Source organism: Diabrotica undecimpunctata, chromosome 4 (assembly GCF_040954645.1).
Source record: "Diabrotica undecimpunctata isolate CICGRU chromosome 4, icDiaUnde3, whole genome shotgun sequence".
Taxonomy (NCBI): domain Eukaryota; kingdom Metazoa; phylum Arthropoda; class Insecta; order Coleoptera; family Chrysomelidae; genus Diabrotica; species Diabrotica undecimpunctata.
The window spans coordinates 156,920,087-156,940,860 of record NC_092806.1 but is presented as its reverse complement, the minus strand read 5'-3'; the positions used below and the strand labels follow the sequence as shown (position 1 = coordinate 156,940,860).

Genomic DNA, 20,774 nt, shown 5'->3' with positions numbered 1-20,774 from the left:
CGAGGTAATTAGTCTGCCATTTCAGTTCTCGTTATAGAGGGAGTCTACTATATAAACGATATTTCCTGAGTTTAATCTAATCAATAATAAACGTGTAAGCGAAGTTACTGGGAGTATCTACACGCACGTTAGAAATGATAATTCAATAAACAAATATGTTAACAAAGATAGACTCAAATATTTCACAAGAATTTCCAGCTACAACACCTGCTAAACGAAAATCAACCGTGACAGACTTGAGAGACTACCATAAACAGTTAATAAGAAATAAAATTTACCATTTTCATGAGACTGAAGGTTGTCGTGTATCAATAAAGCTTTTGCAGAAAAGGTTTGAAGAGGCGTACGAGTGGATTGGAAGTGTGAGTCCTCTCTACAGAATTATTGTAACAGATTTGAGATTTAAATGAAAGAAAACGAGGGATAATCGATGTTTATTAATTGAACTTAATGATATCCGTGGTCTACGTCTTAAGTATTTAGACAATACTAAATACTACAGAACTGAATATCAGGCAATTGTATATGTTAATGAAACTTATGTACATACAGGACACACTACGCCAAACAGCTGGTCAGACGATAGTGGTAAAGGATTGTTCAAAATATTTGAAAGGCAACTAGGATGATCATCATAAACGGTAGTGTGTTAATCGGTTTCATACCAAGTGCTCTTTTGGCTTTTAAAAGGTGTCAAGTCAGCAAATTATCATGATTTTTAACACTACATTTCAAACCAGCAATAATGGATTTGCCAATAAATATGTTTAATCATATGGTTCTAGTTATAGGGATAATTAAGATAAAAGAGAGATATCGACGAAGCAATGGCAACCAGAAACCTAATCACAAGATTGTTTGGATAGAAAACGCTGCAAGCTAGGATGCTAGAGGCGGCTTCTTCTTCTTGTAGTTCATTCTTCGATCGGAGGTTGGCTATCATCACAGCTATCCGTACCTTATTGGCGGCTGCTCTAAAAAGATCTACTGAGCTGCAACTATACCACTTTCTTAGGTTTCTCAGCCAGGAAATTCTTCGTTTTCCTATGGATCTTTTACCCTTGATTTTACCTTGCATTATGAGCCTTAATATCTCATATTTCGCACCTTTGGCAATGCGGCCTAAACATTCCAGCTTTATTGTTTTGATGTGCTTTATGACCTCGCAATTCTTTTGTAGCCTTCTTAACACTTCTGCGTTTGTAACTCGTTAGATCCATGGTATTTTCAAAATCCTTCTATAGCACCACATCTCAAATGATTCCAACTTCTTTATATTATCCACTTTTAGTGTCCAGCTTTCCATTCCATACAACAAAGTCGAGAACACGTAGTATCTTAAGGCTCTTATCCTCAGATCCAGAGGAAGGTCGCGAGAGGCAGCGCAAACCGTAAAATAAATCGTATGACGACGACGAAGACACATATTTTGAATTCGTTGTGTAGAAGTGATTAATTACCCAAAATAAAAAATAGGCTTGTTCTTCTTTTTTGTCGGCCCTGTAGTTAATATTTAATAGATATGTTTCTTCAAATCACATGTTCGACTTAAACTTAACTGTATGTTTTATTTTGGTATTACTGATGTATACCGTTTTTGACATTTTTAAACTTCTGGACGATTTGAAAGTAGTACTTTTTAGGCCTTCTTTGTGAAGCAATTTGCTTATTCACGCAATAACAACTTTACTTTAACCCCAGAAGACCCTCCATCAAGCCTAATAAAACACAGAAACCTACGCTTTTCTTTAAACTGTCAATTAGTCATTCTCGCAACCTTTAAAATACTCAGAATGAACTTAATCAGTTATAAAGTTAAGTTTTTCTTACATTTTTAATATTAACGTGTTTAAATATAATTGATTTAATTGAGAAATTGTTTATTTAATTTAGAAATGACGAGTTAAGATATAAATTGACATGACCTCCATGCAGAATAATGATCTCTGCTTTGATAATCCACTACTTAGTAATGTTACTTGACTAAAGTACTACATATATTTGGAGAAATATATAAATAAAGAAAAAAACGGCGTGCAAAGATTGTATTTGTAGTGTTTTAGTTTACTGATGCTGGAGGGTTAGTGGTTTAATACAAATACTGAGAACAAGAGGTTAAACTTCAAAATGAACTGCAATGTATCGATGTAAGTATTATTCATAATTATATATTATCGATATGTATGTGGTTTGAGTAATAATTGTGCGCAGAGCTCTGTTATTGCTATTACTTGATAGTAATAATGATTTTTTTCTCTCTTCTAATCTTTTCTCTCTGACTCGTAAGTCATATCTCAATAATATTTTAAGAAAAAAATGGCAGAATAATTAACCTAATATCCACCAGAATCAAAATTAATCGTTTTTCTTTTACATTACATTTTACTTTAGTGTTTTTCATTAGATTGCGGAATTTGACTAGCTTAAAATACATTATTTTTGAAAAATTTATATTAACTTGTGTCGTCTATTTTGAAAATTTCTAAAAAATTGTTATTTTTTTAAAAATAACTTAAAAACCTGTAATATATACATAAAAAATAATACAAAAATGAGTACAAAAATGTAGTTTTTTTTTTCAATAAATAATTTCGTTATTTATATACTTCTGTAACGTTAAAAACAATGGTGATATTAGGGATGATATTATATAGCCACTGGTGAACACCCCCTTCTCGAGTGGCTATATACATTCATACATACATACATACATACATCAAAACTAGAAAATTAACTAACTTATTGAAGAAAAACTCCTTCTTCTTCTTCCTTCTTGTATGTAGGCTTTAAAGCCTGTTTCTTCTTCAATATTAGCCTCCTAAATTGTTTAAATTATCGCACCTTTTTTTTCTTGGTCTGCCAATACTTCTTCGTCCATTTGGTGACTTATCTCGTGCTATTCGTACTATCATATCCTCTGCCATTCTACTAATGTGTTCGTTCCATTCCTGTTTCCGTTTTGTCACCCATCCATTTATGTCTTCTATATTGCATGCTCTTCTTATGTTTTCGCTTCTCTCTCTATCCTATAGAGTTTTCCCTGATATTCATCGAAATATTTTCATCTCTGTTGTTTCTAGTAGTCGTCCCGTTTTAGGTGTGTCAGGTCTTGTCTTCGCCGTGTATGTTAATATCTAATTAAATACCCCAAAATGATAACTCGGTAAAAACCAAAGAGGTAATTTTACAGAAGACGATAAAAACGATTTTAACGAAACTGGTTTAATTTTATCTGCACATTGTTATTTAAATGCTTTGCATTAAAATGCACTTCTTTGTCCAGGTCTTCATCAATTATGGCATCAGTATTGAACAAGTAATGGAAATAAAATACATACCTAGAAATTACATAGCATTTAAATAACAATGTGTAGGTAAAATTAAAACCAGATTCGGTAAAATCGTTTTTATTGTCTCATGTAAAATTACCTTTTTGGTTTTTACCGAATTATCATTTTAAGGTATTCAATTGCTGCTTTATAGATTCTTGTTTTTGCGTCTTGTCTTAGGTGTTTGTTCTTCCAGATTGTGTCATTAAGAGATCCCGCCGCTTTACTTGATCTTAAGCTTTGTTGTCGTACTTCTTCTTCAACATCTCCGTAACTAGTTATATCTATTCCCAGATATCTAAACCTTGCTTCCTGCTTTATTATTTTTTATTTTTTCGAAACAATATCGAATTCTACACGTAAACAACAATATAATTAAATGAACGGGTCCTGCATTATTATTAATTCATATACTCTCAGAAAGATTCATAAACATATCAATATTAAACTCTACACACTTGACCTCTACATAACAAATTTAATTAGTCGTTCATATGAATGTATATTTATAAACGGATCATTTTAATGAATGATCTGGAAGATCAGGGTCACCGAAACGAACCAGGTCTTCCTAACACTAATTTATAACTACTCCCAAGAAAAAGAATGCCAGACAGTGTAGCGACTACCGACTTATTAGTTTAATGAGTCATACGCTTAAAATTTTTATGAAAATATTGCATTTTCGCATATATAAACTTTGTGAGGGGATAACTGGAGATGATCAGTTAGGTTTTAGAAACGGTATGGGTACTCATGCATGAGAATACTCCTTCAAAAGAGTATTGAGTGTAGGAGAAATATTTACGTAGAAAAAAGTCTTTGGTACAGTACAACATACATTACTATTTCAATGCTTAGACTCAGTTGGTCTGGACACGTATCGCATTAGATTACTCAAAAATCTTTACTACAATCAGACCGCCTGTATCAAGGTGAATGAAGAGGTTTCAGCTAAAGTTTCTATTAAGCGAGTTGTCAGACAGGGATGTGTTATGTCACCGATGTTGTTTAATGCATACTGAACGAGTTTTTGAGATAGGGTTTAATAATAGTCGTGAAGATGACATCACCATAATGGTAGAGAAGATCTTCAAACCCTGTTGAACGATGTAAACAACGAATTCACTAAAAAGGGCTTAATAATCAACGCAAAGAAAACAAAATGGATGGTGGTATCGAAAGCCTTTATCAGGTCTATAAAATATAGATATGCTGGTTTATTGTACTCGATGGCCTTTTCTCTGATTTGTCTTAGTACAAATACGGCGTTTATGCAGGATTTTCCAGATCTGAATCTTTGTTGTCCTTCTGATAAAGTTGTTAGTTTATTGATTTTGTTGGTTAGTTTGAAGAAAAACCAATTTGTAGCGTAAAAACTTCCTCGTTTCATAAGTGAGGAATGAATTTTTAAATATCTCAATGGAAAATTAAAATTTCAAACAAGTATTTTTGCATAAAGGGATGCTTTCTAGGGGTTAAAAACTTGAAACTAATGAAACATCATGCTAATCAAACCAATGAGTTGCTATTGTTTTTAATTCATATAATATGTTAAGTATTTTACATCGTAAAAATTATTTATAAGCGGTGGTTTACAAGGGTTGAAAATTCGTACTAAACTACAAATTATCATTGTCATAAAACGTTTTCTATTTTTATGTTTTTCTATTTTTTCCACTTAGGGGTAGTTTTAACCCCTTAAAAACAAAAAGCACACTTTGTTCACATATAAATTTTGCAAAGGAGGGTAAGACAAGCTTAAATTCATATTTTCAGCTGAATCCAAAACAGTCTAACAGAATTAGGAGGTAAGATCCTATTTTCTGCCCGAGCTACTGGATTATTATTCAATTGTTGACGTACGGTCGGAGCATCCTCCGAGGTATTCGGAGATTCTTGATGCATCTCGACTGCCGCTCGAGAGGTGGAGCGATGGTTTTTCGCCTCCATCCTCTTCCTCGTGGAATTTATATGCACTTGTTTCCACACTCGGCGAGAAGCTCACCGGAGACTCTATAGTCAATAAGGGGCCACCGACAATGCAGAATACTTTGGGCAGTACGAATTTTGTTACGTGAATATTATTTGGTCTTACATGTATAATTTGTTCAGTATTCTGAGCACGGTGGATGCCTTAGATCTAACAGAGATGCCGGCCCTTCACGCTTCAACTTGTGAACAAGTACACACTCCACAAGGTGTATAGGTGTTGACTCTTCGCTGACCCTTCACTCCGTTTCGTCACCTTCCGTGAAAATAATCTTAAGTCACGTAGAGACTTTGACTTTAAAGATTTTAGCTACGAAGTGCTACTTTAGCTCGGCCACCGAGAGAGGAGTAATTCTAAGTCCACTTGGGCTTTTATTTACTCCTAACCGTCGGTGGTCTAGTGGAACGTTGTGTCAGTTCGACACGATTTGAAATAGCTATAAGACACCTGTCTTTCCGGACATACCTATTTCGAAGATCATGCCTATCCGGACAGGAAGCGTTCTCACCGAGCTGTTAGCTGGCTTTCGTAAGGTGATTATAAGTTCGTTGTCGGACTTTTCTCCCCTCGACGAAAGATGGACCAACAGTTCACAACACCGGTTCCTATACCTTTTGTTGGTTTGAATAATGTCCTAGCCATCAAGGATTCGTGTTTATTCACACACTAAAAGGCGATCGGACTCGTCTTCAAGCGAAGTCTTAATTGGAAAATATGTTCACTCAAGGAAATAATAAACGCAGAAAATAGTTGAAAAGGCACTCGACCAACAAGGTCTAGCTGGGGTCAAGATGTAGACCGACTTGATCCCGATCGGAAGATGCGCTGCATATTTATGTATTTTTTGTTTGCAACTCCGCAGCAATCTTCCGTCGGAAGGCCAATAACAATGAAGTTAATAAAACCGTTTGTTATTGGCCGGCCAGAGTGATAATCTTTGCTCTGATTGGCAATTCTGGCGACATTGTAAAAATTTTCTCCGGCATTGTTTGCCGTTCAGCAACGTTCACGAGTTGGAATACAATTTTTTATAAAATATACAATGTTAGTATCGGTATCACTATTTTTTCTTTATTTTAGATTATACATATTATTTTCTGGACTGTTGGTAGCTTTTGTCCATGGACAAATATGTCAAGTAAGTGGAAGTGACTCCATAACGGCAATTGATTGTAACACAGTGAGATTGGTAGGAAGAGATCTGCATCTGGATTCAAATATCCCCTCCACTAGTAAACTTGTGGTGCTAAATCTTAACAATTGTTCTGGAAGGATCGACGATCATTCATTTTCGAATATTAAACATCTAAGATCTTTAAATATAGGTAAGAAAACAATAAACTATATGAAAATCAGGTCTTTTAGACAAGTATTTGTAATTTAAATTTGTAGAACAGTCTATAATTATCAAACACAACGTTCTTTGGTTCTCTTTGTCCCAAATCCAGTTAAACATTACTATTTCGTTGTATTTTGGGATCCATCAATTAGGTAGACGTATATACAAACTTAAGAATTGTATACCCGATCGTAAATCGTCAAACGAGCCATAGAAAATTCAATGGGAAATTCTAAACTGTTGAATTCCTGCTTCCCTATTCAGTTTAGATCAAAAGTCATAAGATACTATTTATAGAGGACTCAAATCTCTATTGAAAACAAATATGTTAAAATTGTTCTACGAATTAAACACATTCCAAAATTTTTCAAAAATATAATACATTTGCTAGAGTATTGTTGTAAAAGTTAGGCCACACGTAGTGCAGAGTGTGTATAACGGGTTGCGTTTGGCCACAGACTTAAAAATTTTGGAAAGAAATAAATTTATTATGAAGAAGATGCTGAGGGGCGACCGGAATCTTTTTATGAAATTTTAGGGGGCTAATAGAGACAGACAATGTTTAAAAAACATTTTGCTTAGCGATGAATGTACATTTACATTAAATAATAAAACAAATGTTCAAAATTATAGGATTTCGTCGACACTTCACTCCATTTAATATCTGTATCTGTAGAGTAGGGACGCCGAGTTAAGTTGCACAGCATTTAGGCCATAATTGACCTATTGTGCATCCTCCCAGAGAGCTGTCATCCTTAGCTCATTGCCCATTCTGCCATTTCTAGGAAGGTGGAAGTCACCATAGGACATCTTCTTTATGTGGGCAGGTGTGGGCCAGAACTCGCCGAATGCATACTCTCGTATTAACGATAACTCCGGGCATTTACATAGGACATGCTCTACAGTTTCGTCTTCTTCTTCACACTACCTGCATAGAGGTGTGTCTACTAGTCCCAGTGTATGGAGGTGTTTGCTTAGTTGACAATAACCAGTTAAAAAATCAACTGTCAAGTGTAGGTTTTTCTGGTCATTTCCAAGTACTTTTTTGATGCTGACTTTTCAAGGTTACTTGGTGTATCCTGGCAAGTCTACATCCTTGCCCTTTTTCCTAGCTTTTCATGGTTTGCGTATGGGAGTGATATTTGACAATTTCCACAATTTGTTGTAGTTTACCAACCAAAAAGATCCCCAGGTTCTAAGAGTCTTGGGTCCTCCGCATCCCTTGCCAATTGGTCATCAATGCGGTAGCCTTTATTCCTATTGTGACCTTTAAACCACCTCAGGTTGATGGTATTACAATCCGAATCGAGGTAGTGACTCGTGAAACTACATTACTAACCTCTGATGTGACACGTAGTTTATTCAAGGTTAGTAGCACTACTACTACAGTAGTAGCATCTGCAGTAAAGGAACAACGGAACGAGATATAGACTATAGAGTGCAACAAGGCAGGAAGAGTGTTCAAATTCTGAATTCGATACTTTGGTCCAACAAAGCTACTATGAGAACTAAAATGACTATCTACAAAGTAATTGTAGAGCCCATTATTACATATGGAGCAGAATGTTGGCAAATGACAGTAAAAGGAAAGAAAAAAGTTGACACGGTTGAAATGGACTACCTAAGAAGAGCTTGCCGTATATCAAGAGTAGAACGTATACCTAATTCTGAAATTAGAAGAAAAACAGATAGAGTACATACAACTTCTGAAAGAATAGAAACTAGACAGTTAATATGGTATGGACACGTACAGAGGATGGACGACAACAGATGGCCAAAAAGAGCTATGGAATACAATCCAAGTAATAGAAGGAAACGAGGAAGACCAGCTAAGTCTTGGATACAAGGTGTTATGGAAACCATGAAAGATAGAGCCATTGATGAAGACACCTGGAGAGATAGAAAAAGATGGCGATCGAAATGCGGGAAGCGGCAGAAGCTGTAGGATCCCCGCTTATATATATATATATATATATATATATATATATATATATATATATATATATATATATATATAGTAGCACTACAAAATTAATATCACTGGTGTTAGTGTCTGACACTACTTGTTAGTTAGTATAGAGATAGTATAGTATAGAGATTTTCATATATCTTTCGTTGAAGGTTCTCCAGTATATTAAGTTTTTTCAAATTTTTTAATTCTAATCTTGGAGCTTTTGTGATATTTCTTAATTCGTTTAAGTGTAAATATACTTATATATACATACTTCTTATGCCCCATTTGTATATATTATATATACCTACCAATGAGTTGCTTTGATGGTATTTGCTTCCAATTAATTAAAGACTTATTAGTAAAGAATAAATGATATATTTTTAGATAATTGTGTACTGGAAAAATTTAAAGTACCAAATATACCAGACCTAAAAGATTTGGACATACGAAACTCATTTCTTCCAAGGATCACCAGAGCTTCGCTGAAGAATGGAAAAAATCTAAAACGAATCGCCCTGTCCGAAAATAGAGTAGATATAACCAGCGGGTCATTCCAGGATTTAACCGCACTTACTGCCTTAGATATAGAACACCAGAACATCACTTTGGATAAACATTTTTTGAGAGGACTTAGAAATTTGATTTTACTCAGTATAACAGATTCTACAGTAACACAACTTTCAAGCGATAGCTTTACGGAAGTACCAGGTAAGTCATCGATATTGATTCCTAACCAGCATCATTTCCTGTCATCCTTATTCTTCATACCACAAATTCTGATAGTGTTACATCCATTTTCTTTGCAAATTTCTTTCCGTAAGAACCATCTACAACGTATTAGAGCAACAAAGGGAGGAAAAACCTCTCTACAAAGGTTTTTTCTCTTTTTGTGATACAAATAAAATATTTACTAAATATTATTCAGTATAAAATTTTCTAATATTGGAAAATCATTATTCATCTAAAATACTTGACCTTTAATGAAATATTCACTTAATTTTTCCGTGTTTATATTTTGTAGAGCTTCTTGATCTCAACCTGGAGAGAAACCCGATACAGCACATAGAAAACGGAGCTTTGGATCCTTTAAAAAAACTGAAAAACCTAAATCTTCTCGATAACCAACTGGACAAACTCGAGGTAAGCCTCTTCAAAGAAACCAGAAATTTAGAATCTATACGAGTTCCTGCGAGAGTTGTAAAAAACTTCGATCTCAAGAAGTTTTTGGAGTACTGCCCACGTTTTAGTAACTTTGATTTCAGTTTATCGGATTGTGGTGAACCAGAAGCTAAAAGTTTGGGAAGACAAGCGGATAAATTAAATGCTTATATTTATATTTATTATGATGGTATTGATAGACCTGATCGTTGTTAATTATAGTTTTATATTATTGAAATATATGTAATAAATTATTCTTTTTACTAGAAAGTATTCATCCTATTCACAAGTCGTGGGAAAGTATGGAGTCGGTGATAGAAATGAGAGGGGAGAAAGACTGGTTCAGTTTGCACACTACCAAAACATGCCAATTGCAAATAGATTCTTTCAGAACGAATAAAATTAATCACAAAACCAAGAGTAACTGGTATAAATATCTACTGGTATAACTGTATATAACTGGTATAAATACAGTGTGTAAAAGCCAAATGGAATAAATTCATTATTTAGGTTACTGTACATATTTATAAAAAAATCCCGAAACACGTCAAATTTAAATTATAACTTGACATTCTTTAACGTAAAAATGCAACCCCTACCTTCAACCCCCTTAGAATGACAGGTACAACCCCCAATTTTTAAAATAGGAAGTATAGGCTTGTGATATATCGTTTGAAAGGTCTTTTCATTCTCCATCCAAAAATGTTGTCGCTTTCAAGTTTATTAAGATTAATTAAGATAAAATAAATTAAAATCATGTGGTTACTGAAATTCGCTATAATACAATCAAAAACTAAAATGTAATGAAAAACGTAATAAAATCTAGAACACGAAAAAGAACTATAAATGTTAATGAAGTAGATGTTCAAAATGTTCACCGCGAACGTCTTGGCAACATCCTAATCTCAAATAAAACTGTCTTCTAACATTATTTAACATAACAGGCGTGATCGACCTAATCGCAAGCGTTATTCGTTCTTTTAAGTCATTTAAATCAATAGGTTTAGTTTTGTACACATGGCTCTTCACATATCCCCATAAAAAGAAATCTAATAATGTAAGATCAGGTGATCGCGCTGGCCATTCAATCGATCCTCGCCTCCCTATCCACCGATTGGGAAATATTGTATCGAGGTACTGCCGGACATTAAGTTGGTAATGTGGTGGTGCTCCATCCTACTGAAACCATATCGTATTCGCTGGAACTTGAGGGTTTCCTGATCAGGATATAAATTTGTCAACGTTGGAATGATATCATTTTGAAGTAGTGCCAAATAATTGTTTTCATTCAAGTTGCCCTCAATGAAAAAGGGACCAATGATATTGTTTCCTACAATCCCTGCCCAAACATTAACTTTTTGAGGGTATTGAGTGTGTTCTTCTCTCATCCAGTGAGGATTTTCCGTGGCCCAGTAGCGGCAATTTTGCCGATTAGCATGACCGTTAAGTGAAAAAGTACACTCATCAGAAAACATAACGTCTTCTAATTGGATAATATTGTTATCCAACATGTCCATCATTTGCTCACAAAAAAAAGTTCTCCTATCAAAATCGTCTTCCATGAGCTCCTGAGTATTTATCATCTTATAGGGATGCAATTTATTGTCTTTTAATATGTTTACTATCGATGTATGGCTAGCATTGAATGTAGTGGATGCCTGTCTACTCGATGTATGTGGATTTTCCTGAAACTCAAGCAACACATCTAATTTGAGTTCATCACTCAGTGCATTGGCAGCTGCTTTTTTTATCTGCCTTAAATGAGCAAACTCGCGAAACTGCTTCTCTATTTTACTTATTGTTCCTTGGGATATAGGCGGTAAATTAGGAAATTTCTCATGAAATAGGCGAGTTACTTCCTGTTGTGTTCGGGTGTTATCTCCGTAACCAATCATTTGTAAAACTGTTATTTTATGCATTTCCGTTAATCTAACCATTTTTCAGAATTGAATTGAACGAACTTTTTACTTAAATTAAAATACTGACAACTTAAATAAAACAATTTACACATGCGTGTTAAAATAACGTTGCCACGGAAATTTTTTTAATGGTTTCCATCTAAAAACCACATTGCTATGGTTTTTGTTCACTTTCTCATTATCAAGACCTAAACGGGAAATAAGTATATTTTAGCGAATTTCGGTAACCACATGATTTTAATTTATTTTATCTTAATTAATCTTAATAAACTTGAAAGCGACAACATTTTTGAATGGAGAATGAAAAGACCTTTCAAACGATATATCACAAGCCTATACTTCCTATTTTAAAAATTGGGGGTTGTACCTGTCATTCTAAGGGGGTTGAAGGTAGGGGTTGCATTTTCACGTTAAAGAATGTCAAGTTATAATTTAAATTTGACGTGTTTCGGGATTTTTTATAAATATGTACAGTAACCTAAATAATGAATTTATTCCATTTGGCTTTTACACACTGTATAACAATCTAAAAGGAAACTCAGATCACTACCAAAGAACAATTGTTGGAAGAATACATGACCAAATCGACAGCTCTCAATTAATGGAAATGAAAAGCGGTAAAGCAGCTGGAATAGATGGTATAACAGTGGAACTGCTTAAATACGCTGGCAATAAAACCTGAAAAATCTTAGCAGGCTTATTTACGAACTGCCTAAGATCGAGATGCATACCACACCACTGGAATACAGCTAACATAATTCTCATTCATAAGAAAGGTAGCAAAGCGGATATCAAAAACTACAGACCTATAAGTCTACTATCAATCGTATACAAGATATTCACAAAGATCCTCAACAGATTAACAAACGCATTAGATGTTGCACAGCCGAGAGAACAAGCTGGCTTCAAAAGTGGATTCAGTACCATAGATCATATACAGACACTTCGAGAACTAATGAGTAGAGCTAAAGAATATATATCTCAAGGCAATAATAGAAGCTTTGACCAACCAAGGCATTGACAAACCGTACATAGAAACTTTAGCAAATATATACGGACAAGCAAAAGCTAAGGTAAAAATTTATGAAAACACTCCAGAATTTCCCACTACGAGAGGCACCCGTTAAGGAGACGCAATATCACCAAAGCTCTTCACTGCAACTCTAGAAAATATATTCAGCAAATTGAACTGGCAGAACAAAGGAATATACATTGATGGAGAATACCTCAGCCATCTAAGATTTGCAGACGACATCGTTCTGATTGCGTATAATCCTGCAGAACTACAAGAACTTATAAGCAACTAAAATGCAGTTAGCAACCTAACCTAACCTAACCTAAAAACGAACTTGACAAAAACAAAAACCATGTACCACGAGCTAGTGGATGTCCAAGATGTATTAATAAACAATACTGCACTTGAGACAGTAGACGAGTATGTATACCTGGGACAATTATTACATAAATTTGGCTCCTTACTTCCAAAAATCAACAGAAGAATGAAAATAGCTTGGACATCTTTTGGTAGAAATGCAGTTATATTGAAATCGAAGATGCCAATCCACCTAAAGATAAAAGCATTCGATCAGTGTATAGGTACTACCAATCATGACATACGGCTGCGAAATTTGAACATTAAAGAAAGAGATAATATCGAAACTCAAAGTCACTCAAAGGTAAATGGAGCGATGCATGCTAGGTATAACAAAGAGAGATCGAAAAAGAATAGAATGGATCAGACAGAAAACCAAGGTTATTGATGTAATCCATAGAATCAAATCTTTAAAATGGCAGTGGGCGGGATATTTAGCGAGAAGAATTGAGAATAGGTGGTCCACTAGAATTACACTGTAGTGTCAAAGAGGCGTCAAGAGACCAAGAAGACGTCCAAATTTAAGAAAGGACATAAGAAAACAAGCTGGTAAAACATGGCACAGAAAAGCGAATTTTAGACAATCGTGGGCAGATATGAAGAATGAATATGTAAGGGAGGCTACACTATAATCGGTTGAATATGCTGGAATGATGATGATGATGATATATAAATGAATCTCTATATATCTTTGTCACACCATAACACGAGAACGACTTTATCGATTTTATTCACTTTTTTTTTATTTTTTAAGTACTTTGTAGAAGTTTCTTACGGATTAAAGAAAATTGAGAAATTTTAGAAATCTTAAAGATTATTTAAATTTTGCACGTTTAACAATTTGAGAAAGGATGATGATGACAATCTTTTCATATTCCAACAAAGATAAGTCTGTATAAGTATTATGAAAAATAAAAATGAAAACATTTTTAATGACGTATTTGAACAATCATTGTTACGTACTTTGAAAAGAACATTACCGCTTTATTACTATGTGAAAAATTTCAGTCGAATTTTTTAAGTTCTTGGTGCGCTGCCTATTCAATCGCACCGTGTATCCAGCTTTTAGTTTGTTCAATGTTCAGTGAGTGTTAAGAAGAGTTAACAAGGGTCACAGTCAGTTCATCGTCATCACTTCTTATATTAAAAGTTTAATATCCACCATAAAATAGATCCCGCCTGGACTAATACTTGTATGTTACCAAGTTAACCAAAGTCAATATTTTCTGTAGATAAATACACCTCTTTCCTTTTAATTATTTAGTAACGATCACTTTACTAACAACAGTTTTTATCAGCACAACACGAACCTTATTATTGAAGGTCACGTAAGTAGCTATAATTTGAATTTTAACTGGTTAATGGCATATCTATTTACTACAATTATTTTACTTATTTGAACAATAGATCTATGTTATTAACAATCTAATATTTACTGCACGATACCCTGCTTAATAATATTTAAATTTAACTTTTAGCTTAACAGAAAGTCATATATTATACAAGATATACGCTCCCGAAGATCCTTTTTGTGTGGGGGCACCATCTTATTGTGACATTTGGTTTTACAGTTTATGGTGTGACTTCGCTGTTTCCAATACTTTTCTTCATTCTTCTCTTTCTTTTATTGTCCTTTCTATATTTCTAATTTCCACACTCCTTAAGTCTTCTTCCACTCTTTGTCTCCATTTCAGTTTAGGTCTTCCTCTGGTTCTTTTACCTGGTGGTATCCATTTCATTATAACACTTAACGGTTTGCTCTTTTCTCTTCTCATTATGTGTCCATACTATCTAATTCTTTGTGCTTTTATTGCTCTAACTATGTTTTCTTAGCCCATCCATTCTTGTATTTCGTGATTCATCCATTGTCTTGCATCCTCTTTGTTTTCCCTCTTTAGTCCCAGTATTTTTCTGATAATCTTCCTCTTAAAAACTTTCAATTGCTTTTCTTCTCTTGCTGTTAATGTAAATATATTACTATGGTCTTATGGTCGTTTTGTAGATTTTCATTTTTGTGTTTCGACTCTTCTTGTCTCTAAACATTTTTTTATTTCTATAAAACGCTGTATTTCCCGCTTGAATTCTTCTTTTCATGTCCACACTTTAATTTCTTCTGTTGACTAGTACTCCCAAATATTTGAATGTTTCAACCTCTTCGAAACTCTGTACATCTATTGTCAGTTCTGTCATTTGTGTCTTTTTTTTCTTGATTACGTTTATGTATTTTGTTTTATTTTTATTTATTATCAATTCTCTCAGTTTGGCTTCGTTTTCTATTTCTTGGAAGGTTTTTTTAATGCCCTTTTATAGAAGGTGTATGAGATATGGTTATATCGTCCGCATATCCTAATATTTGTACTGTATTCTTGTTTATAGTTCCTGCGATTGACAGCTTTTTTATTATCTTGTCTAGTGATAGAACAAATAATACCGTTGAGAGCGCATCTCCTTGTCTTACTCAATTTTTTATTTTTATTATTTCTGTTCTTTCTCTTCCGGTGTCTATTGCTGCTTGGTAATCTCGCATTATCATTTCTATCATTCTTATAATTTTATTTAGTATATCTTGTAAGTCTTGGATCATTTAACTTCTGTTTAGTTTATCAAACGTCTGTTTAAAGTCTAGGAAAAGTATATGTGTTTCTCCGTTCCTTTTCTAAAACCGCACTGGTAATCTCATATGCTTTGTTCTGTATATATTGTTAATCTGTTGTTGATTTCCATAGATTCTAACAAAGATAGCTTAAGGCCTTTATTTTGAATGTGAAGAATTTTAAATTCGTCATTAAAAGAATGATTATGATCTAGAAGGTGAAGTGCGAATGTAGAATCTGTTTTTCTATTATTGAAAGCCCTTTTATGTTCTGCTATTCGTTTATTAAAATTTCTACCAGTTTGACCGATGTAAGTTTTTGGGCAGTCGCCACATTTGCAAATCCAATCATTACATCTGAAATTTTACATCTTCTTGAAGTTTACATAAACCAGGACTACTTTGAATTTATTAATGAAATATATACAAATAACAGTGCAGGACTTATAATGGGCAATCCTCTAAGCCCATTGCTATCAGATATTTTTATGGATCATCTAGAGACAAAGATTTCAAAACATCCCATATTCAAACAGTTTTTATATTGGTGGAGATACGTAGACGACGTACTGGTATGTTTCACAGGAACTAACAGGCAACTCGATCAATTTTTATCGTATATTAATTCACTTCATAGTCATATTGAATTTACAATAGAAACAGAACAAAATCAATCCATAAATTTTTTAGATTTAAAAATTATCAGACTTAAAAACAACTACCCATACTGACACGACTATTCACAATTCATCATCCCATCCCACACAACATAAACTGGCAGCCTATCATAGTATGTTACATAGATTAACAGAAATTCCGATGTCAAAATACAATTTTGAGACAGAATTAAATATCATTAAGCAAATAGCAGTAAACAATGGGTACAACGAACAAACAATTAATAAAATGTTAAATCAAAAACTACACAAGAAAGCCCTGAAATTAGTATTTCAACCACCAGAGAAAAAACTCAGTACCTTCTGCTCGATTACATATACAGGCAAAATATCAACAAAAATAGCCAAACACATAAAAAAGAAAGGAATAAGACCAGCTTTCAGAACAAATAACAACCTAGGCAAATATATTAAAAACAACAAGAGCCAAAATAAAAAACACTTACACAGTGGTGTGTACAAACTTAAATGTGGCGACTGCCCAAAAACTTACATTGGTCAAACTGGTAGAAATTTTAATAAACGAATAGCAGAACATAAAAGGGCTTTCAATAATAGAAAAACAGATTCTACATACGCACTTCACCTTCTAGATTACAATCATTCTTTTAATGACGAATTTAAAATTCTTCACATTCAAAATAAAGGCCTTAAGCTATCTTTGTTAGAATCTATGGAAATCAACAAATTAAAAAACACAGATATAATTCTGAATGACCAGCTTGAGACAAACAGTTCTCCCCTCCTCAACCTATTTCATTAGAGACTATAAAGTGTAAAGGCATGCCAAAAATAGATCACTTGAGAAAGGCAATCAGCCGAAACAGCTGTAGTGATAAGAGTTTAAAATAAATTTTGTGGAAGTTTTGAAAACAAAGTTTTCAGTGTTTTATTGTTACATAAAATGAATTTCCATCAAGTAACGGTCGAATCCATCAATTATTACTTTATATGTTACATTCAGTAAATTAATTGCTCGGTAGTTTTTGCATATTCTATAGTCTCCTTGTTTTGGTATTGTCACTATAATTCCCTTCTTCCATTCTTCGGGCATTAACAGAAAGTCAATACTGAGTAAATTAAGGTTTTTAAAGACAATTAAGAAGTTTGCAACGACAACGATACAGTGGCTTCTCCTGCTGACCAAGCTGTGTCCTTCAGTCTTTCCAAGCTACGTATATACCGAAAGCATGGAGACAAGCCAACGTTGTTGCCCTCCTCAAACCTTGCATATAGGATCCAGCTCACTGGATATAGTAAGCTTCCTCACTATACATGCGCCAGTCAAGGGATACCTGCATACAATGGAGCGGTTTCATGGAGACCCAGATTAAAAAAAAAACATCTAAATTGGTTGAATAGAAGCGGAGATATCTTGAACTAGTAAAATCACTTTCAGCAATAACGACTGCTCTCTCACTTACCCCCCATTACTATCTCCCATCAATTTTTTGACGGACGGACTACTTTTAATTGATATTTTAACAAACTTGTAGTGGTCTGTATTAACCGATCATAACTCCGGAACTGATAAACCGATCATCTTTTTTTTTTCTTTTTTTGAAGCGTCTTTCGAAGCACATATCGGTTTTGAAATTAAAATCGATCAACAATTGATAAAGTTTTTCAAATTGTTTATAAGCCTAAAATTAAAACAATTTTTATAAAAATTCCCCAGGCTCGATCAGTGTATAGTAAAATAAATTTTAGTGTAAATACCGTTAATCATGTGTTGTTTAATACAATTTATTTTCCAATATCAGAAATTATTCAGTTTGAACGTACATAATATTTTTATTTGCATTCAAAGCAAGAAAAAGCTTGTGCTTCAGGTTGGACTCCTGCACAAAGTTCGTGGCTTCATAAACGGCATTTGGTGCATTGGATCATGTCTTCAATTCTTTTTTCCTCGCAAATTAAACAGAACCACTCATAAACACACATCTCTGTAATAACGTCAGGTGGATTTGAACTTGACGCGACATTTAGAAGAACAGACTATGTAGGATTTTCACATTTCTTTTTTGTTAAGTTTTTCTTGGCAGCTTCTTTGTTCTTTTTTAAAACTAGTTTTACCATCTAGTTTTATTTTTGGAGCACTTAAAAGTTTTTTGTACGATTTCGGTTTAACCTTTTCCAATTTCATTTTTATTTGTTTTATCTATTCCTGCGCTACTATTTCTAATTCATTTTTATAGGAACATCCCGTCAAAACCATTGCCTTTTGTGCTGTTCCCTTCTTGGATTTTGGATGAGACTTCGGTATCGGGGAACTTAAATCAACTGAAATGTTAAGTTTTGAACTTGTTTAACGAGTTTTATTAGTAGGCCTAGTAGATGTAGTAGTCGTAGCTAAGCTTTTTTTAGGACTAGGTAGTTCAGGTAGGGATAGATTATTTCATACTCTACATTAGCTCCTGTTGTAGACTTAAGTGGTTCCTTGTTTGTCTCATTAGATTCTCCATTTTCACCATCTTCCCGAGTTTCACTGCCTTCATGGTCATTTAAATTTTCAGCCACACAAAAGTCATGATCTTTAAAAACCATGCAATCAACAGGCCATACTTCACTAGTTCCGAAACCGTTGACTGCAATTCCAATGCTTGCTGCTTTCCCATAAGCCTCAGAAGTCAAGCTAGCTACGTGAAGTTGTGTAACACATAATCCGGGGTTAGAACGAAGTAACTCTTTAACTGATTGAGTGTAGTAGCCTTTGAAAGGCTTAAAGAATGATCTATCCAAAGGCTGCATACGATGGTAGGATTTATTATTAAAATCCTAAAACTCCTCAGAATCCCGTTTATGAAACGTTTATGGGCAATAGACGATACGATGCGCAAACTAAAGTGGTCAAGAGGCGCTAGTCTAAAGTCAGTTTTGGCCAACAACTCACACAGCGAGGTGTATTTCTCCAAGACTTAACCGGCATTTTTTGTCTTAAAATTGGGTAGAAAATCTGGGATTGGATTTAATATTTTCCCTGAACATCAAGGGAGGAATTGGAACAACATAATATGATAAAGAATCTTGATTAAAAAACCCGGCTTCCAAATCTGCCGAAATGATTATTTAAAACCCGGTTTCCAAATCTGCCGAAATGATTATTTAAAACCCAGGTGAGCAATTAAATCATTTAATTTTATAGGCCTATCATTTTATTGATATTTTCATTTTCTTTTGAAATATTAACAGTGTAAAATCCGAGTTTTCTCATATGTATCATGTGGCCTTGAGCTTAGATCGTAAATTTATCGGACACCTAATTAGGGTTTTTCTGTTTTTTTTTTGTATACCTACTCGGTATAAAAACTTTCATGCCTAATTTACTAGATATTCTTTAAATGCGCAGACGCAATAAATAGACAGGATGACAGTAAGCTGATGAAATAAAATGTTTGTTTATTGTGGTAATTCGATGTAAGAGTATGTGTTGACAGTCATCTTTGGGTGCCTTGATGTTTCTCTAAATGCTATTTTTTTGTAGATTTCACCCGATTAGGATAACGATTAATATTAGGATTAGTTTAACCAAACACCTACTTCAACCCATTGGTAACCAGGAAACATATGTCTCCAGAACCACAGCGTTCTCCTTCATTCGCCTTTTTCGGAGCCCCAAGGACCGCCAGAGTCTTAAGGGGACTTAACCAGGACAGCTGTAGTGTTGTGACAGACATTAACATCAAGTTTCATAGGGTTAAGGTTTTTTCTTGTAACTTACAACTTTGTATATGCATATACCAAGGTTAGTACTTATTACAGTTTTTGTATCATCCATAAGAAGTTAGGAAAATGGTTATTAATTAATTAAATTAGATTCATTGTTAGGGAAGGGGTTCATGATTTTTTATAGCGGTTTTTAAAAGGGAAGGGAAGAAATTTATGTATCAGGGTTTTAAAAATTATATATATATATATATATATATATATATATATATATATATATATATATATATATATATATATATATATATATATATCTTTCCGAGTCTGTTGGCCATACTCATCACACTTGATCACTTTAGATATCTCCCAGCATCTATGTGTAAGCATAACACTTACACATAGATCTGGTGTTTAGCTGCTTCGACACATATTAGTCGTATATTTGTTAGGTAAGGTAGTTTCTTTTGTATAACCGTCACGGTTTTTTTTTAGTATTTATATTCCCTACCTTACCTATCTAGGATTTAACTTTAGTAACTAACCTTAGTGTTAAGATTTCGCTTCTCCCATGGACTTAGATTATATATTTACTAATACATTGTTTTCGTTTGTCCAAGTAGTGGGGATATTTCATTTTGTCGTGGCTTTTTGGTCCTCGTATACCGTAGCCCCACTACTGTAATTATACTTTCTATATATATATATATATATATATATATATATATATATATATATATATATATATATATATATATATATATAGGTGTGAGTTTT

The 20,774-nt window shown here is 33.8% G+C and overlaps 2 protein-coding genes across 4 annotated transcripts in view; one reads left to right on the top strand and one right to left on the bottom strand.

Moving 5' to 3' along the window:
* Positions 1 to 20,774, bottom strand: part of Cen (cerebellar degeneration-related protein 2-like) — a 352,760-nt gene that overhangs the window by 64,691 nt on the left and 267,295 nt on the right. The window lies entirely within an intron of this gene.
* Positions 1,941 to 10,029, top strand: LOC140438529 (tsukushi-like). Its single transcript, XM_072528189.1, has 4 exons — positions 1,941 to 2,147; positions 6,403 to 6,647; positions 9,000 to 9,323; positions 9,637 to 10,029. The coding sequence occupies exons 1-4, from the start codon at positions 2,128 to 2,130 to the stop codon at positions 9,987 to 9,989; spliced, it is 942 nt and encodes a 313-aa protein (XP_072384290.1). The 5' UTR covers positions 1,941 to 2,127; the 3' UTR covers positions 9,990 to 10,029.

Coding starts and splice junctions, on each gene's coding strand:
- LOC140438529 (XM_072528189.1), top strand. CDS start 2,128: ATGAACTGCAATGTATCGAT. Junction 6,648..8,999: donor TCTAAGATCTTTAAATATAG/GTAAGAAAACAA, acceptor ATATATTTTTAG/ATAATTGTGTACTGGAAAAA. Junction 9,324..9,636: donor TAGCTTTACGGAAGTACCAG/GTAAGTCATCGA, acceptor TATATTTTGTAG/AGCTTCTTGATCTCAACCTG.